The sequence below is a fragment of the Culex quinquefasciatus genome, chromosome 1 (genome assembly GCF_015732765.1).
Source record: "Culex quinquefasciatus strain JHB chromosome 1, VPISU_Cqui_1.0_pri_paternal, whole genome shotgun sequence".
Taxonomy (NCBI): Eukaryota; Metazoa; Arthropoda; class Insecta; order Diptera; family Culicidae; genus Culex; species Culex quinquefasciatus.
The window spans coordinates 50,533,774-50,550,725 of NC_051861.1; the positions used below are offsets into that span (position 1 = coordinate 50,533,774).

The 16,952-nt window shown below is 38.7% G+C and overlaps 3 protein-coding genes across 3 annotated transcripts; 1 reads left to right on the forward strand and 2 right to left on the reverse strand.

The window, feature by feature from the left end:
• Nucleotides 1-1,332: 1,332 nt before the first annotated feature.
• On the reverse strand, nt 1,333-2,288 carry LOC6035346 (pre-mRNA-splicing factor SPF27). Its single transcript, XM_001845505.2, has 3 exons — nt 2,121-2,288; nt 1,869-2,018; nt 1,333-1,803 (listed from the first exon to the last, which is right to left on the reverse strand). Exons 1-3 carry the CDS (start codon nt 2,193-2,195, stop codon nt 1,351-1,353), a joined length of 678 nt encoding a protein of 225 aa, XP_001845557.1. The 5' UTR covers nt 2,196-2,288; the 3' UTR covers nt 1,333-1,350.
• A 100-nt stretch (nt 2,289-2,388) lies between these two features.
• Nucleotides 2,389-4,469, forward strand: LOC6035347 (60S ribosomal protein L4). Its single transcript, XM_001845506.2, has 3 exons — nt 2,389-2,531; nt 2,948-3,374; nt 3,434-4,469. The coding sequence occupies exons 1-3, from the start codon at nt 2,529-2,531 to the stop codon at nt 4,312-4,314; spliced, it is 1,311 nt and encodes a 436-aa protein (XP_001845558.1). The 5' UTR covers nt 2,389-2,528; the 3' UTR covers nt 4,315-4,469.
• Nucleotides 4,470-5,731: 1,262 nt separating this feature from the next.
• Nucleotides 5,732-7,969, reverse strand: LOC6035348 (protein Spindly). The gene is made up of 3 exons (XM_001845507.2): nt 7,630-7,969; nt 6,077-7,561; nt 5,732-6,011 (listed from the first exon to the last, which is right to left on the reverse strand). Exons 1-3 carry the CDS (start codon nt 7,856-7,858, stop codon nt 5,872-5,874), a joined length of 1,854 nt encoding a protein of 617 aa, XP_001845559.2. The 5' UTR covers nt 7,859-7,969; the 3' UTR covers nt 5,732-5,871.
• Nucleotides 7,970-16,952: the final 8,983 nt, after the last annotated feature.

Below are 16,952 nucleotides of genomic sequence, written 5' to 3' on the forward strand. Positions count from 1 at the left end.
GCAGTTTTATTTTTCGAGCAGTATTTTGAAACCGAAATAAAACTGCTCGACGAGTTTGTTTCAAACGTGAGACGATTTGGAACTGGAATAAGGCTTTCTAGTCACAAATTTACCAACACATTGAAAGTATGTTTACATGACAGCTGGACGTTTGTTTGCATCAGGTTTCCTATCTCTTTCTAGCAAAGGTTTTTTGTCAGGCGACTTCTAGCTGGTTTTTTTGACTGGCTGCCCGATATGCCAGACAACATACTTCGCAGGGCTGTGACAGCTACAGCTCGATCATTGTTTGCATCAGGACACTGTGACGAGGAGTTCGTCATTTTTGAGTTAAATTATATTTTTTTCACTGTGCCTAGAAAGCCTTATAGAACTCAGTTTCAAAAAAAAAATCAGATATATCGGACGATTCAAATTTTCGCTGTTCGGTTACATAAGAATGCAAATTTTAAATTGAATTTACAGCTCTTAGAACGAGTCTTAGAACAACTCTGGAGTTTTTTTTGAAAAGGTCCAATAAACCAAATTTTCAGTTTTTGCTTTTTGGGTGTTTTTTGATACCCCTGACTCAAGGCGGTTTCAAAAACACCCAAAAAGCAAAAAACTGGAAATTTGGTTTATTGGACCTTTTCAAAAAAACTCCAGAACTTTTGAGAAAAAAATCAAGTAGTACGAGTGTACACTTTTTGCCCTCTATAAATTAACGCAATAAAAAAAATGAAAAAAAAAAAATATTTTGAAAAAATAATATTGTTTAAAATGATAGAGCATCAAAAGTTAACAAAGTATCAGCCCGAATTTTTGCTGAAAAGTTGTTTTGAACGCTGGAATTTAACAAAACAGAATTCGCATACATAACCTCAAAGGGCAAAAAATTCAATCGACATTCTTCGCTCTGTTCTGCTACTCAACACTAGGTGTCGCATGTCGCTTGGCTCTTGAACAGCAATCAAATGTCAGCGAGAAATGTCATTTTGTTGTTGCCGAACTCATCTCGCACAGTCACGAAATATTCTAGCAGAGCTGGTTCTGTCAGAATCCTGCTAGAACGGTGGAACATTTCTGCTAGAATGCTCTAAGAATATCCAGCTCTCTAAGAATTCTGTTAGAATCTTGCTAGAACGTCGTGACTGGGCGGGAGTGTCATTCCCCTCGGAAGGTAGTGTGTCGTCACAAACTGGACCTTATTGTCGTAACGCCCTTTTCAAATGTTGCTCCAGAATAATTCCACAATGATTATTAAAATATTTGTAAATGCCGAACGTAAATATGTACTGCAATAAATTGAGTCAAGCATTCAAAAAACGTAAAAGAAATCACCAAAATAGGTATAAAAAGGCTTTTTATTGTTTATGCTGATAGGTTTTCATTGTTAATGTTTTCTCCACTGCTGTTATTCACCATGCCTTTATCAGTTTTCTTCTGGTAAATTTTCTCTTCCAACTTGGAGCACGCCTGCTCGATTTCGTAATTCTTTGATACCAGCATGACCCACTGGGCCTCCAGCGAACGGAGCTTTTCGCCACCCTTGGTCTGTTTCGATTTCCGCTTCCAGTTGACGTCCTGTATTTCCTTTTTGACCGCTTCGAGCCTGGCTTGGGCCTTTGCCTGCATCGCCGTTAGCACTTCCAGATAGGACTTCCACATTTCGCAGCCATACTCCTGCATAAGCTCGAGGTTCAACGCTCGAACTGCTTGATGTTCCAGCTGGGCCATCGAATTTTCCACACTCTCCATCCACGCCGATACTTCGGACATTTTTCCTGCCGGAGGAGGGGGCAGTTCGTAGCGTTTCATGGAAACCTTGAAGAACGGAAAATGTGTTGCTTTACCTTTTAAGAAAATGGCATATTTACTACTCGACTTACCGGTTCCATCGGTAGGCGGTTCTGAATGCGTTCAAACTCGGTGGTCATTAGATCCGTCTCGAAAGCGGACGTGCTGAGCGCTGGCAGGTGCTCGAGGTAGTTTTTGGTGGGACGATACCGGCGGCATTCTTCCTCCACCATGGCAATGGCCTGAAATTGAAATTACTATAATTGGCTCAAATTTTATCGTAAGCTCCAAGAGAGCATGGATGATGGGCGAAAAAAGTATTTCAATCTATGGAATATAATTACCGCTTCACGCACTCCTGGATCATCATATCCAAGATCTATATACGGCAGAGCATCCACTAGCACTTCTCCAGCCATTTCAATACGGAAATTCTACGAATTTATGCGCTTCAAACTGTTTTTAATGCCGGCAATCCACTGAATGTAAACAAACACCAAGTACTTTGACATCTCGACTGAAACCCATGCAGCAAAACTGAGCCGAGCGTTTAAAAATTTAACATTTCCCGGACTGGCCGCCAGAGAGTGCTGCGCTGTCTTGAAAATCGTAATTTTCTTGCAAGAAAAGAGACGCACGACTGTTTCCGCTTTAGCTATTTCTTTTTCAGTCCTCCGTGGCATGGCGGACGTCCTTAAACAAATTTAAGTCGCGACTAATTTTGGGTTTTACTAGTGAAATCGCAAGCGAAAATGGTTGGTATTACGTTGAAACAATTCGGAAAGTGGCTGCGCATCGAATGATGGTTTAGTTGCGAGAATCGACCGCGGAATTTCGGCGAAAATTGGACTTTTTGCACGTGTTTGACACCGGTGGATTTTTGACAGGGGGCAATGTGTGTGTTGATATGTGCGGAAAGTCATTCGGTTCCGGCGACGGAACGCCCCAATCCGTGAGTCGCGGCGGTGGGGTTGCCTCCCGTTAGGTTGTTCCACCGGACAAGTGCACTTTGAAGCGGAATCCCGCCGGAAACGGCGTTTGTTTACAACCCTGTCTACTTCGATGCCTGTGCCACCTTTGTTTATTTCGTGAACAGTCTCTTTCAAACTGGAAGCAGCATTCTGATCTTAACCTGGTTCTCTATTGCTTTTTTTTTTTTAATTTATTTTAGAGTTTGACGGCATCTCGCCCGCTGGTCAGCATCTACACGGAGAAGAATGAGGCCGTGAAGGACAAGAACATTGCGTTGCCGTACGTGTTCAAGGCTCCGATCCGGCCCGATGTGGTGAGCGAGGTCTCGCAGCTGATGCGCCGTAACAGGCGCCAGCCGTACGCCGTGAGCGAGGCCGCCGGTCACCAGACCTCGGCCGAATCCTGGGGTACCGGTCGTGCCGTGGCCCGTATTCCCCGTGTCCGTGGTGGTGGTACCCACCGTTCCGGCCAGGGTGCGTTCGGTAACATGTGCCGTGGTGGACGTATGTTTGCTCCGACCAAGACCTGGCGCCGTTGGCACCGCAAGATTAACGTGAACCTGAAGCGTTACGCTCTGGTTTCGGCCATCGCCGCTTCCGGTGTGCCGGCTCTGGTCCAGTCAAGAGGTAAGTTGAATTTCGCAAGATGGAGCAACAAATTAGTAAACAAAACTATTCTTTTTTAGGTCACGTTATCGATGGACTGTCGGAGTTGCCGCTGGTTGTTTCGGACGATGTCCAGAAGTTCCAGAAGACCAAGCAGGCCGTCGCCTTCCTGCGCCGTTCCAAGGTGTGGGCCGATGTCCAGAAGGTGTACAAGTCGCAGCGTCTGCGTGCCGGTCGCGGTAAGATGCGCAACCGTCGTCGCGTACAGCGTCGTGGACCGCTGGTCATCTACGCCAAGGATGAGGGTCTGCGCAAGGCCTTCCGCAACATTCCTGGTGTCGATACCATGAAGGTGACCCGGCTGAATCTGCTGAAGCTGGCTCCCGGTGGCCACGTCGGTCGTCTGTGCGTGTGGACCGAGTCCGCTTTCGCCCAGCTGAACGAGATCTACGGCACCTGGAAGAACAAGTCCACCGTCAAGAAGGACTACAACTTGCCGAACCCGATCATGGCCAACACCGACCTGGCCCGTCTGCTGAAGAGTGATGAAATCCGCAAGGTTCTGAAGCCGGCCAAGAAGACTGTCCACCGTCACGTGCGTCGCCTCAACCCGCTGACCAACACCCTGCAGCTGGTGAAACTGAACCCGTACGCCGAGGTGACCAAGCGTCGTGCCCTGTTGGCGTCCAAGAAACGCAAGTATGAACGCATCGTTGCGTCGTTCAAGGCTCGCAAGATCGAGCTGGGCAAGAAGAACCCCGCGCTCAAGTTCCTGGCTTCGGAGAAGAACCGTGAGAAGCAGGTGGCCCAGAACAAGGAAACCCGCGCCAAGAAGGTCGCCACGATCAAGGCTGAGGGCAAGGCTAAGCGCTTCGCGAAACACAGGGCCCTGGAAAACGCCCGACGTGCTCGCAAGGGAAAGCAGCCGCTGAAGGCCGCCAAGGCTGCTGCCAAGAAGTAAGCCAACTCGGTTAAGGAAGGGGACGAATTAGGCTTGATATCTATCAGTTCTAGTGCTGAACTTTCCAGTTTATGAATAATGTGTAAAAGAATAAAAGCTGAGGATACTGTGGTACACAAAATAATAAGTCTTATTTTTATAATTGTACAAACATATTTTGTTTCGTTTTATTTGACTCACGGACTATCAGATGTGAAACTTTATTGATTTAACGCAAAGTAGAGAAATCGTCTTAACTTTTAATGGTCTGATGGTCTGTGCTTAATTGAGCTGAGTTGATAAATTCAAACGAAATGTTATTGAGAAAGTCCCACTGCATTTAAAATACATGTTCATTAAAAAATAAGTGCAAAATGATGGTAAACTTTTTCTATGCTCGTTGAATCACATTGAGCAACTCAAAATCTTTAAAAATGATTCATATCGATCAAACGTACACTGTGAACGAGGATCTCGATATTCTGATTCAAATTTGCTAATGTCGGTTAACGATTCCTAACATTTATTCCCGTGCCTGCAGAGCCCTGCAGCCAGAAAAAGTTAATTTTGCTGAGTTTTCCCGTACTTTTCATCAGCTCAGCAAATTACCTTCCAAGTTATCTGTTAATCAGTAAAATAGAGAAGAGCGACTTGTATAAAAGTATGTATTATGCTTGGCAAGATAATTAAACATTCTGCGGTTCTAGAGAGCGTCAGTCTGGCTACTGCGCAAAGTGCGGCCTGTTCTAAAATACTTTGTAATTATTTGAGGGTCTCTTTGTGGGATGTTTTGGGCTAGAAAAAAAATCAAATATGTTGTTAAGCTTTCTATTTAACTATCCATTTCTCCTTGCACTTTCTGTAAGTTTTTTGGAAACTTTTTCTTACTATCGTCTATTCAATCGTTATGAACTGACTGGACAGTAGGGTTAACGTGAAGACTTCCATCATTGTTGTGTAGCCGTTCAAAGATACAAATTTTGCGTCGCTTTCAATATTTTGACAAAATTCCTTCAACACGTTGTTTAGAATAGTACCACACATGCTGATTCCTTTTGGTAACGATTATCCTATTCCTTGATAAGTTATGGAAATCGTCATTAATCATAATTTGCCTTCAGCTGGATTAAAATTTATTTAGAATTTTTTCTCGTTGATAAATATTGACTTTATAGAAAGTGTTCTGTTTGAAATCATTCTTTAGATAAGAAATCTAGGTAAGCTTCAGGTAAGAATGAGCTTTGCTTATTTTCGATTTTTTCCAAACACGTGACTTTTTCAGATATGAACATTGATGTTGATTCAACAATTCTATATATATATTTTAAGGTGTGAAATAGAACAGAATCCTTACCCTACCAAACATACGAGAACTTACCCCAAACTGTTCATCTGCCCGTTCTTCATGGCCGTCGAAAGTAAAACAAAACAAGATTGATTCAATGGGTTTTATAATATTTATTTCCAATTTAACATTTTCTAGTCTTAGATGAATCTATTTAAAAAAAACTACAAAAGGAATACAATATTGCAGATACGGATAAAAATTCAAGCCCCGTTCCCAGCGGCCACTAGTAGCTACTGCTCCGTTTGCTTCTCGTTCGCTGGGGTCGCCTTCCGATCGGGAAATTTAAACCGTCTGATAACCACGTTGTTCTTGGTCCGCTTCTCCGAGATCCATCCCCACGATTTGCTCTGCGATTGCGACTGTTGAGGCTCTGAAATTTAAAAGTAAAAATTTGATCTTCTCATTTGAATTTCAAACTGGGTAAGAGCGTCCTACCAGCACAGGGAACATTTTCCTTTCCTTCAGCAGCAGCGACGACCGCTTCACTTGCCGGAGGATTTTTCTTCTCGCTGAGTGGTTTGTCGTTTGGTGTAAAAACAAGGTTCCGGTAAACCAGCGGCGTGGATCGCTCGGCGGTCCTAACTTCCTTCTTGACCGACCGGGGAGATTGAACGGGCGTAACCAGTGGAGTGGCCAGCGGGGTAAGGATCTCTTCCTTGATCTTTGCAGTAGGTGCGGATGTGAAGGCTGGTGGTGGTGGAGGGGGTGGTGGCGGAAGTAGAAGGGATGGCGTTTTAAGTTTGGACAACGTGTCCACGGCGGGAATTGTGACGTCGATGTGAAGATCGGCCAGCAAGTCTAGTTCGCTCTGCTTCTGGTCTGTCTTGGCGGTTCCCATCGAGAAGGAAATGTGTGGCTTGGCCTGTCGGATCAGATTATCGTCGATGTGAATTCCGGCCTGCAGTGAATCGAACGACGGAAACGCAATTTCATGTTCCTCCAGCAGCGATTCCCGATTGATGATGGTGTACCGTGACTTGAGTGCTTCGAAACGCCACTTGGCCAAATCCTGCTGCGCCTCGAAGCAGATCTCGTCCACGAGACGCTTGGCCATTTGGGATTGAAACAGCTGAGTTTTGAGAGTGTTTGTTTCGTTTCGGTAGTACGCGACAAAAGGATCCACCCAGCCTGTTCCACCCGTTCGATCAACCAGCAATCGTTCGGTTGAAGCAAGCTGGTCGCGCAACCGTTGTACTTCTTCGGTCAGTTGGCTAATTTGCCGATTCATCTCGTCTCGGAAGCTACTGTCCGCTTTCAAAAAAAGTTCACTGCACGTCCTTATATCATCACAGAGTTCGCGATTCTCTCGGGTCAGCCGCCGGATCTGGAACTGACTCTCGGTGTGTAACTTTTTCATCTCCAAATAACGTTTCCGCTGAGTCTGCAGCATATCGATCATTTTCTGCCGTTGATCATCCACTTCCGCGAACAAAGAGTTGCCCTTTTTGTTGGCATCGTCGGGAACACTGTTGAGCGCCGCCAGGTCAGCGTTGAGTCGCATGTTCTCTTCCTGCGTCGACTCCAGCATCGTTTGCAATTCCTCAAGCTCTTGCTTCTTTGCGCTAAGATTGTCCTCAATGCAGGCGAGTTTCTCTTTCAGGTTCTCCAATTTGCTCTCGGAATTGACCATCTGAAGCATTAGCGTATCAATTTTCTCCTGCTGATCGGAGACCAACTGCTTCAGTTCTTCATTTTCACGTTCCAGAAACGATTCCTTCTCCGTACTTAACGAGACATTGCCCGCAGTCGAATCTGCCTTCGAACCAGCCGACTCCAACTCTTCGATCTTTTCATTCAGTTGATTAATCTGCTGTTGCAAACTTTCGATGGTCGTTTCCTGAGCGGTATTTTGCTGCTTTAGTTCCGAGTTGGTCTCCTTTAGAGCGGTCAGTGACTGGGAATACCTTTCTCCAACTTTTTCTAAACACAGAAAAAAAAACGTTCAAAACCATCACGTTCTGACATTCAGAAGCACCTCATAAACTCACCCAGCTCGACCTTGTGCACAGTGTCGATCGAGTCCAACTCCGCGGTCATGTAGGTGACCGATTCCTGCGCGGTTTGGTAGTTCCGGCGAAGTTCGTAGCTCGTTTGCAGCTCATCTTCGTATGTCCGTTTGAGCGTTTTGTAGGTTTCGGCCAACCGCCGGTACTGCTCCGCCAGTTCGTCTACGGTAAGCGAGTTCACGTCCGCGATAATTGTTTGGTTGGCACTCATAATAAGGCGCTAAATAAGTTACCATTTAAAATGGAAATAATTTAAACTTTACAAAATCAGTTGACGGTTGAATATGCGTTGTTTTTGTTTGTGTGACTTTCACCGTTGTAACCATGGATGCCGTATTGAGGGTTGAAAACTCTGCAGTAGACATTGTAGAAAATCGGCAACGTCAGTCCCGTCAGTCCAAAATTCTGCGCAAATTTTGTCACGAATTCCCAGTCAAATCAATCCGAATTCTGAAACGGAATCTAATTAGAATCGTACACAAATTCCGTTTCAAACGCAACAACCGGTTCGAATACGGTTGTTGCGTTTGAAACGAAATTTGTATACGATTCTAATTAGATTCCGTTTCAGAATTCGGTTTGAGTTAACTGGGTTGGGTCCTAAAATGAAGCTTCCCAGTCAAATCAATCCGAATTCTGATTGTTCTTATTCTTATTGTTTACAGCGATAAAGCCTAGGGGTTAATCACTTCGAGTATATTGCATACGCGTGTCATACGCACCTAATATTCTCATTGTCTGCATACCGTATTGTCCGCAGGCGGACGTTTGTCGTGCAGTTCAGACTCACTTGGCACACTTTTTCTAGTCAAGTTTTGCGTAACGCCAGTCGAATCGGGCGAAAATCGGGCAAAATTTCTGCTGTCTGCTGCTGGCAACAAAATCAACCGGTTCAATCGGTTGAACTGTGCACGACCGGTTGAACGCCAGAATTGCGCCCGCAATTTCCGACCGGGTATTCTAGTCAAGTTTTGCGTAACGCCAGACAAATCTGGCGAAAATCGAGCAAAATTTCTGACAGCTGTCTGGCAACAAAATCAACCGGTTCAATTGGTTGAACCGTGTACGACCGGTTTGTGTCATATTCGACAGAAATCTTGGTAGAAATCTGGGGGAAATTCTGCCAGATGGCTGGCGCAAGCCCCCATACGAACGCCAAAATTGTGTCCACCATTTCCGACCGGGGACCCAGTCAATTCAATTCGAATTCTGAAACGGAATCTAGTTAAAATTTTGATCGATCTGATTGCGATGTTGTGCAAAGAATTTGCAGAGTTTGTAAAACTCTACACACAAAGAAAAAATACGGTAAATTAAAAAAGATCGTTCGTTGGATTAAAAGTTCGCGTTGGTGAATATTCGTAGAAAGTTCAAACTTTTTAATTTAAAAGTTGAAAAGTTGTTGATACTTTGATTCGAAGAAAAGATCAAACAAAAACGAAACGCGCAGTATGGGATTTGACAGCACGCATTTACCGAAAGTGTGGCGCGTCGTTTCGAGGCTATTTTTTTCTTGACCGGTTACTTCCGAAGTGCGTATACCGCTTTTACTGTTGTGATGGTGTAGAATTTGATGTGATATTTTGCAAAAAAAAAAAAACAACAATTAAATTATGGAAACCATTTATACGGGAGAACATTTATTATACCTACGATTTACAACTTTTTTTTTTCGGCAAACATAAATTAAAGCACAATCTCTAATGATGTGCCAGTTCATAAAACCATTTCCGACTGCCAAACTGTCAAAAAAATTGTTTGTTGGAGAGTTTTGTTTGGTTGTTTGTCGTAGTCTGATAGCTCCTTGACTTGTTTTATTGCCGAGAAAAATCGATAAAAATATGTTACTAACTTGGTTACTAATTAAAGGCTAGTATGCAGATCGGAAGGAAAGAGGAAAAGGAGAGGGAGAAATTTCTTGGGGCTTTTCTTCACCCTCTCTGACTTGCTTGCGCTGCCGCTGCTGCCCATTTGATTTTTTTCTTGACCGGTTCCTTTCGAAATGGCGGACGCATTTCTGGCGTTCGTCTAGGGGCTTGCGTCAGCAATCTGGCAGAATTTCCCCCAGATTTGCCCTAGATTTCTGCCATGATTTCTGGCGAATATGACACAAACCGGTCGGGCACGGTTCAACCGATTGAACCGGTTTATTTTGTTGCCAGACGGCTGGCTGAAATTTTGCCCGATTTTCGCCAGATTCGTCTGGCGTTACGCAAAACTTGGCTAGAATAAGTGTGCCAAGTGTGTCTGAACTGCACGACAAGCGTCCGCCTGCGCCAGACACTCAAATTTACCAGATTCCCGATCGGAAATTGCGGACGCATTTCTGGCGTTCGTCTGATGCCTTGCGCCAGCCATCTGGCAGAATTTCCTCCAGATTTGCCCCAGATTTCTGCCATGATTTCTGGCGAATATGACACAAACCGGTCGTGCACGGTTCAACCGATTGAACCGGTTTATTTTGTTGCCAGACGGCTGGCTGAAATTTTGCCCGATTTTCGCCAGATTTGACTGGCGTTACGCAAAACTTGGCTAGAATAAGTGTGCCAAGCGAGGTGCCAAGTGTGTCTGAACAAAGTTTGTCAACAAAGATTTCTCTGCAAATTTGAAGATTTCCGAAATTTGTTGCAGACAACTTATTTGTTGCAGATTTTTGCAGATATTTTACCGGTGAGGTTTGCAAAAAAAAAATAATTAATCCTTCTGTGAATAATATGAGTAACCCAACTGTACATAGCATTTTACAAATTCAGAATTAATCTTCTTAGACCTACATCAAGTTTGATTACTGTCAAAATATGCAAGTATTTTACCAACTATTCTTTTTAATCACTTAAGAATTGTCGTAAAAAAATTACAAATAGGTGTTCAAAAGGTTGAAGGTGCTTGTTTACCAAGATTTTGGCTATTGTTAAAAAACGCTGTCCCTTATTCCAAATATGAGCTCATTCTGACCACCGGAACCCCTCCATCTAATCGTATGAAGTTTGTATGGGAGAAATCGTCAAAATGTATAGAGAATGGCAACTGTTCCACTTTTTTACCCGTGAAGGGCGCAATAGTTATCCGATTCTAACCATTTCTCAGATGTAGAACTTTCATTAATTTTACTTCCTGAGCTCAAATTTGGAATATATCCATGTGTCAATCTTTGATTTCAGGGAGTAGTTCCGAAGAAGCTCGAATTTGAATTACCCTAGGAAACATAAATAAATTTTATTTGAGTTCTGCCATTTTTCATATTATTTTCTTCATGTTTTGAAATAATTATGTATTAATTAAGTATTAAGTCTACCTCTGTTTATATTTAAAAAAATAAAAACAAAAAATATGTGCGAAGTTATATAAGATTTTTAATGTGGTTCTCAGTAGTAAAACTTTGGTCTCGGTCTTAGTTGTTGTTAGGCCGTTGAGTCATTCCGTAGGAGTTGTTCTCCTGGTATATTGTTATTATAAAATAAAAAATTTCCATGGAAATTCCTAAATAAGACATTTAATTTTAATTAAATTCAATGATTGAAATATGATTTTCATAAGTTTTTTATTTAAGTCGCTTAAAATATTGACTAAAACACTTCACGAGTTTTTTTTTTCTTCAGTCACCCAAAAACTCAAATTTTAACCAATTCATCAAATGCGAAAAAGTCAGACAGGCTAAACTATAGCGATTATGTATACACAGATAAAAAGGTCACTTTTACTAATGAATTTGTAGCACTTTCTTCATTACTGTTTGTATTACAATACATATCTAGATTTTTTTTTTCGAAAAGGCCCTATAAACATATGAAAGTCAATAGCTTATAGAACCTTTTTAAAGAAAAACACTAGATGTAAAAGAAAAAAATCATGTATGATTTTGTCTAATGTATAGATAACTTAAGACGTTCACATATAAAAAATGAAAAGTTTAGTTTTTTTAAGTGATCAAAATAAAATTATTTCAACACATATTGTTTGCCTTGTTTTTAATTTTGGGTTTGTGTTTCGAATCATTTCAAAATATTTCAAATATTTTTGTAAATTAAAAAAACCTTAGTTGCATACTTCTTTTCCACGCCTATTTTTTATTTAATTGGATTCATTAAAATAATTATAACTCTAAATTTCAGAACGACTATTACAAATTTCCTTAAAAAATGGCAGCACAAAAATGATTCAAAAAAAATAATTAGAATTAGTTTTTAATGCAATAGATATTTAAAAAGAAATTTTTGCTCACAGAAGAATCCAATGAAGATAAATTTAAAAACTGAAAAAAATCAAAGCGTTTCTAGTTGGTAATGGTACACAAAAATATCAAATCTGGAAGATTTTTTTGTAATAAAGTTCAACTGTTAACAAAAAAAAATAAAATAAAGAATATGCTGGAAAAAATACATACAAAATAAATTGTAGGTATTGGAGGATGAATTAAACTCATAAAAAATGGAACTATAGGACTATAGGCTAGAGGCATACGTAAAATTAAAACATTGATTGTAATTTAAGTGCTTTCCAATTCAGTTTTGATTAAAATATGGGTAATTCTCTACCAACTCACACGAAATCGGGAAAAGTTGCCCCGACCCCTCTTCGATTTGCGTGAAACTTTGTCCTAAGGGGTAACTTTTGTCCCTGATCACGAAACCGAGGTCCGTTTTTTGATATCTCGTGACGGAGGGGCGGTACGACCCCTTCCATTTTTGAAAAAGAGGTGTTTTTCAACTATTTGCAGCCTGAAACGGTGATGAGATAGAAATTTGGTGTCAAAGGGACTTTTATGTAAAATTAGACGCCCGATTTGATGGCGTACTCAGAATTCCGAAAAACGTATTTTCATCGAAAAAACACTAAAAGTTTTAAAATTCTCCCATTTTCCGTTACTCGACTGTAAAAATTTGGAACATGGCATTTTATGGGAAATTTAATGTACTTTTCGAATCTACATTGTCCCAGAAGGGTCATTTTTCATTTAGAACAAAATTTTTCATTTTAAAATTTCGTGTTTTTTCTAACTTTGCAGGGTTATTTTTTAGAGTCTAACAATATTCTACAAAGTTGTAGAGCAGACAATTACAAAAATTTTAATATATAGACATAAGGGGTTTGCTTATAAACATCACGAGTTATCGCGATTTTACGAAAAAAAGTTTTGAAAAAGTTACTTTTTGCGCTTCTCTTTGTTTCGTCGTCCGTGTCTGTCGCGGGTGACCATAAACAGGCATGATCGATGACGACCAACTTTTTCAAAACTTTTTTTTTTGTAAAATCGCGATAACTCGTGATGTTTATAGGCAAACCCCTTATGTCTATATATTAAAAATTTTGTAATTGTCTGCTCTACAACTTTGTGGAACATTGTTACACTCTAAAAAATAACCCGGCAAAGTTAGAAAAAACACGAAATTTTAAAATGAAAAATTTTGTTCTAAACAAAATAATGACCCTTCTGGGACAATGAAGATTCGAAAAGTACATTAAATTTCCCATAAAATGACATGTTCCAAAAATTTTTACAGTCGAGTAACGGAAAATGGGAGAATTTTTAAAACTTTTTTAGTGTTTTTTTCGATGAAAAAAACGTTTTTTCGGAATTTTGCGTACGCTATCAAATTGGGCGTCTAATTTTACACAAAAGTCCCTTTGACACCAAATTTCTATCTCATCACCGTTTCAGGCTGCAAATTATTGAAAAACACCTCTTTTTTTCACATGTTCAAAAATGGAAGGGGTCGTACCGCCCCTCCGTCACGAGATATCAAAAAACGGACCTCGGATTCGTGATCAGGGACAAAAGTTACCCCTTAGGACAAAGTTTCACGCAAATCGAAGAGGGGTCGGGGCAACTGCTGTGTGAGTTGGCGGAGAATTACCCATATACAAAAAAATAAAAACATGAAACTTTTAAATAAAAAAACACATTGGCAATATTTATATGAAGTTTAATATCTAACATATTTTTATTTATTTCAATAAGCAACAATCGTCTCTCCATGCATTTAAATTTATGGGACCGTTTAGGGAAAGATTGAGCAAAAATATCAAACAAAAGATTAATCGATTTAGCAAGAAGATTAGAGGTTGGATTTATCACTGTTTGTATCAAAACGACAGCATTTTTTTTGTTTATCGAGTTTATCGAGGAGAAAAACGACAATAAAGTGTTAACTTTTACATGTTAACAAAAAAATCATTTTATTTATGATAACCCATACAGCCGAAACTCGACTGATCCAAGTTTTACTTTTATAAAGTTCTACAGATTTACTTGTGATAAACAAACACAATATTTTCAAAAAAATCATTTTATCATCTTTTTTTAAGATTTTTCAGAATTCATCTTTTTACAAACTTGTTGTTCCACAATTTTTAGCATGAGTTACTTTACAAAATTTAGAGTTAGGTTTAAAGTTTTTTTTTATGTTTCTGAACATAATGTTTGAAATGCCTAAAGGGTACATATTTATAAACATTCTTACACACGTTACATTTTTCCAGATCACTTCGGATGATTTAGGGGCATAACTGAGCTCAACGACTTAAATTATTTTTAACGTGATTTGATTTTCCATAATAAGCAAATTGCGAAGGCTTAGGAGATTTTGGTGTGGACCGTATTTTACAGTTTTAAATGTTTACATCACAGATTTGTTAACCATTTAAATATCACTTGAGTGTTTAATATTCAATAGTTTCCAAATCTTGGCTCAAACTAAACCAATTTTAGTTCTTTTGGGTTCGTTTGCTCAGTAATTTAACACCAAACACGATGCCTCAAAACCTAGATTCCGGTTTCCTGGCTCGAGATATTTCGAGGGCCAGATTTGAGCTAGCCTGGTGATTTTTCTGACCACAAAACCATTCAAAAAATTTGTTAGTGATGAACTGTTGGAATATTTTACCATCGACAATATTATCTTTTTTTAATTGTTTCATTATATTATTTTTTAATCAGGCCGTTGCAAATATTTTTTGAAGTTTAATACTAAATATGATTATCAATGCAGAAAAATGCATTTTAGTTTGTATTCAGTTGATTTAATTTCTATTTTCATTGAAATTTTGAAGTTTTTTAAAACTATTTTTTTTGTCCCATGATTTTTTTACAAATTTTGAACTTTGAAAAATATTTGCAACGGCTTTACAAGAAAATTAAAAATGTAAAACATTGATTTATTTCGTTAACCCTCTAAGAGCTGTTTGCTTATCGAAAACAAAATAATGGTAAAATTTTGGTACAATAATGCAGGAAATACTTTACCGTAACCCATGATGAGCAACTTTTTTCTAAATCACAAAAACTGATTTTCTTCAAATCTATTGTTGCAGTTGTTTGAAAATGCATCGAAAATTGTTTAAAACTACTTATTCTTTTCTGTAAGACCATATTTCTGAAGTACCGTAAACTGGGGTGACTTTGATAGCCCGGGGTGACATTGATAGAAATTAATTTGGCCACTAATTTTGATACATCCAATGTTACAGTCATATTTTTGCATATATGTTCGATAATAAGCTATCCCTTAATGTTTACATACTCAAAATTCTCAAAAATTTTAAATATTAATTTGACGGGCATTTGAAAAACCTATCAAAGTCACCCCAGTTTACGATATGAAATACAAATTCTAAAATCTCTGCACTTTCAGATTTCTTTTGATTGGCTCATTCAAAACTCACAAACACCCATTTTCATCAAAATTAAGGAAGATAATAAAACCATCGGTCTAATAACAATGTTTTGTCTTGTTTTTGAAAAGTCATAACGTTTAGAAACTTTTGTTTTGATTGAAATGTTTTTTTTTGTAATTTTGAAAAAATGCTCCTGAATATTTAGTTGCTCATATGCCCAGGTGATGCTCTGGTGCACCTAACGGAAAAGGTTGAAAAACACTCAAAATCGGTCTAAACTCACAATGTTATTCACATGGGTTCTTGTCCAAGGTTCAAATGATTGCAAAAATTTTTTGTTTTATAAAATGTTGCGTTTAGTCATTTTTACGGGCTTTGGGAAACAGGTATTATTTATTCCCCTGAAATTGATCCATTTTTGTTTACATTTCGCACTGTAACTTTGTCTGTGCTAAACCAAATTTGATTAAATTTGGAGAGATGTTAGCATACATTCTACATGAACAACTGCAACTTGAAGCACCGTGAAAAGTTGAGTCAGTATATTTGAGTTCAAAATTTTGGTGCACTGAAGTAACCATGAGCAAGAGAGATTGAACGTAGTTATTAAAATTAGTTTTAAAATTATAAACCATTTTTTTAAGTTTCTGTGATATTTTTGAACTGGATCTTTATGAATCACAAAAAAAATCGATTGAATTGTTTTAGTTAGCATTTCCATTCCCATTTATCTTCTTTTTTATCGTGAATAGCGAACAATAATTTTTGTATGAATGAATTATAATTCAGCGACTTATAAATATTTGAAATAAATAATAATTTTCGTATCAATTTAGAAAATTATCGCATATGTATTTTAACCAAGATTTTAACTGCGAGTTGCAACAAAAACTTCTTTCCACTCATAATAAATAAAATAATTTTGAAGTTTATGTTAATAACTGACATGACCATACAAATAGTAAACATTTCATGTAAAGTGGTGCAGTGCCATTAAAATAGCTATTAAAAAAATTAGACTTATCTGAAAATATGCTACATGGACTTTAGAGATTCAAAAAAATATTTATAATTACGTGAAATCTGCTTAAACCGTTGAAACAATAATTTCCTTCGATACAATACTGCACGAAATAAGACTATCGCTAATTTTATTTTAACTTTTGTTAAGTTATTCAAAAGTATCACAAAACTGAGAACCGTGCCTTTATTATTTATTTATAATAATTTTAAATGGCAGTTAATTTTTTGTACAATTTTTGTTTTCGAAACACATTGGAAAAACCTCTGAAAAGTATTTTTATATTAGCCTATCCTTGAAATAGAAAAACACATTGAGAAGTAAAATACAAAAGATATCTTGATAAAAATGTTTTAATTTTAAAAATATTGTTTGTATAGTTCCTGTCGTTTTATCGAAAAGGGAATCTACATTTTATTACGTTTTTTTTTTTCAAATTAATTGAATTTATTGCAAATATTGCGCAATTCTCACTAACTTGGTCTTCGCACTAAATAATTGCTATCGATCGCACTATTCCGGCTTGTCATGCTGCCTTGAGAAATTTTAATTTTCTCTAAAAATGATCATAGCGAGCCGATGTTGCTCACCTGTCAATTGCAATTTTAAAGTGCGAATGTCCAGTTTGGTGGAAACTGCGACTGGAAATGTAAATAAACAATTGCTAGTT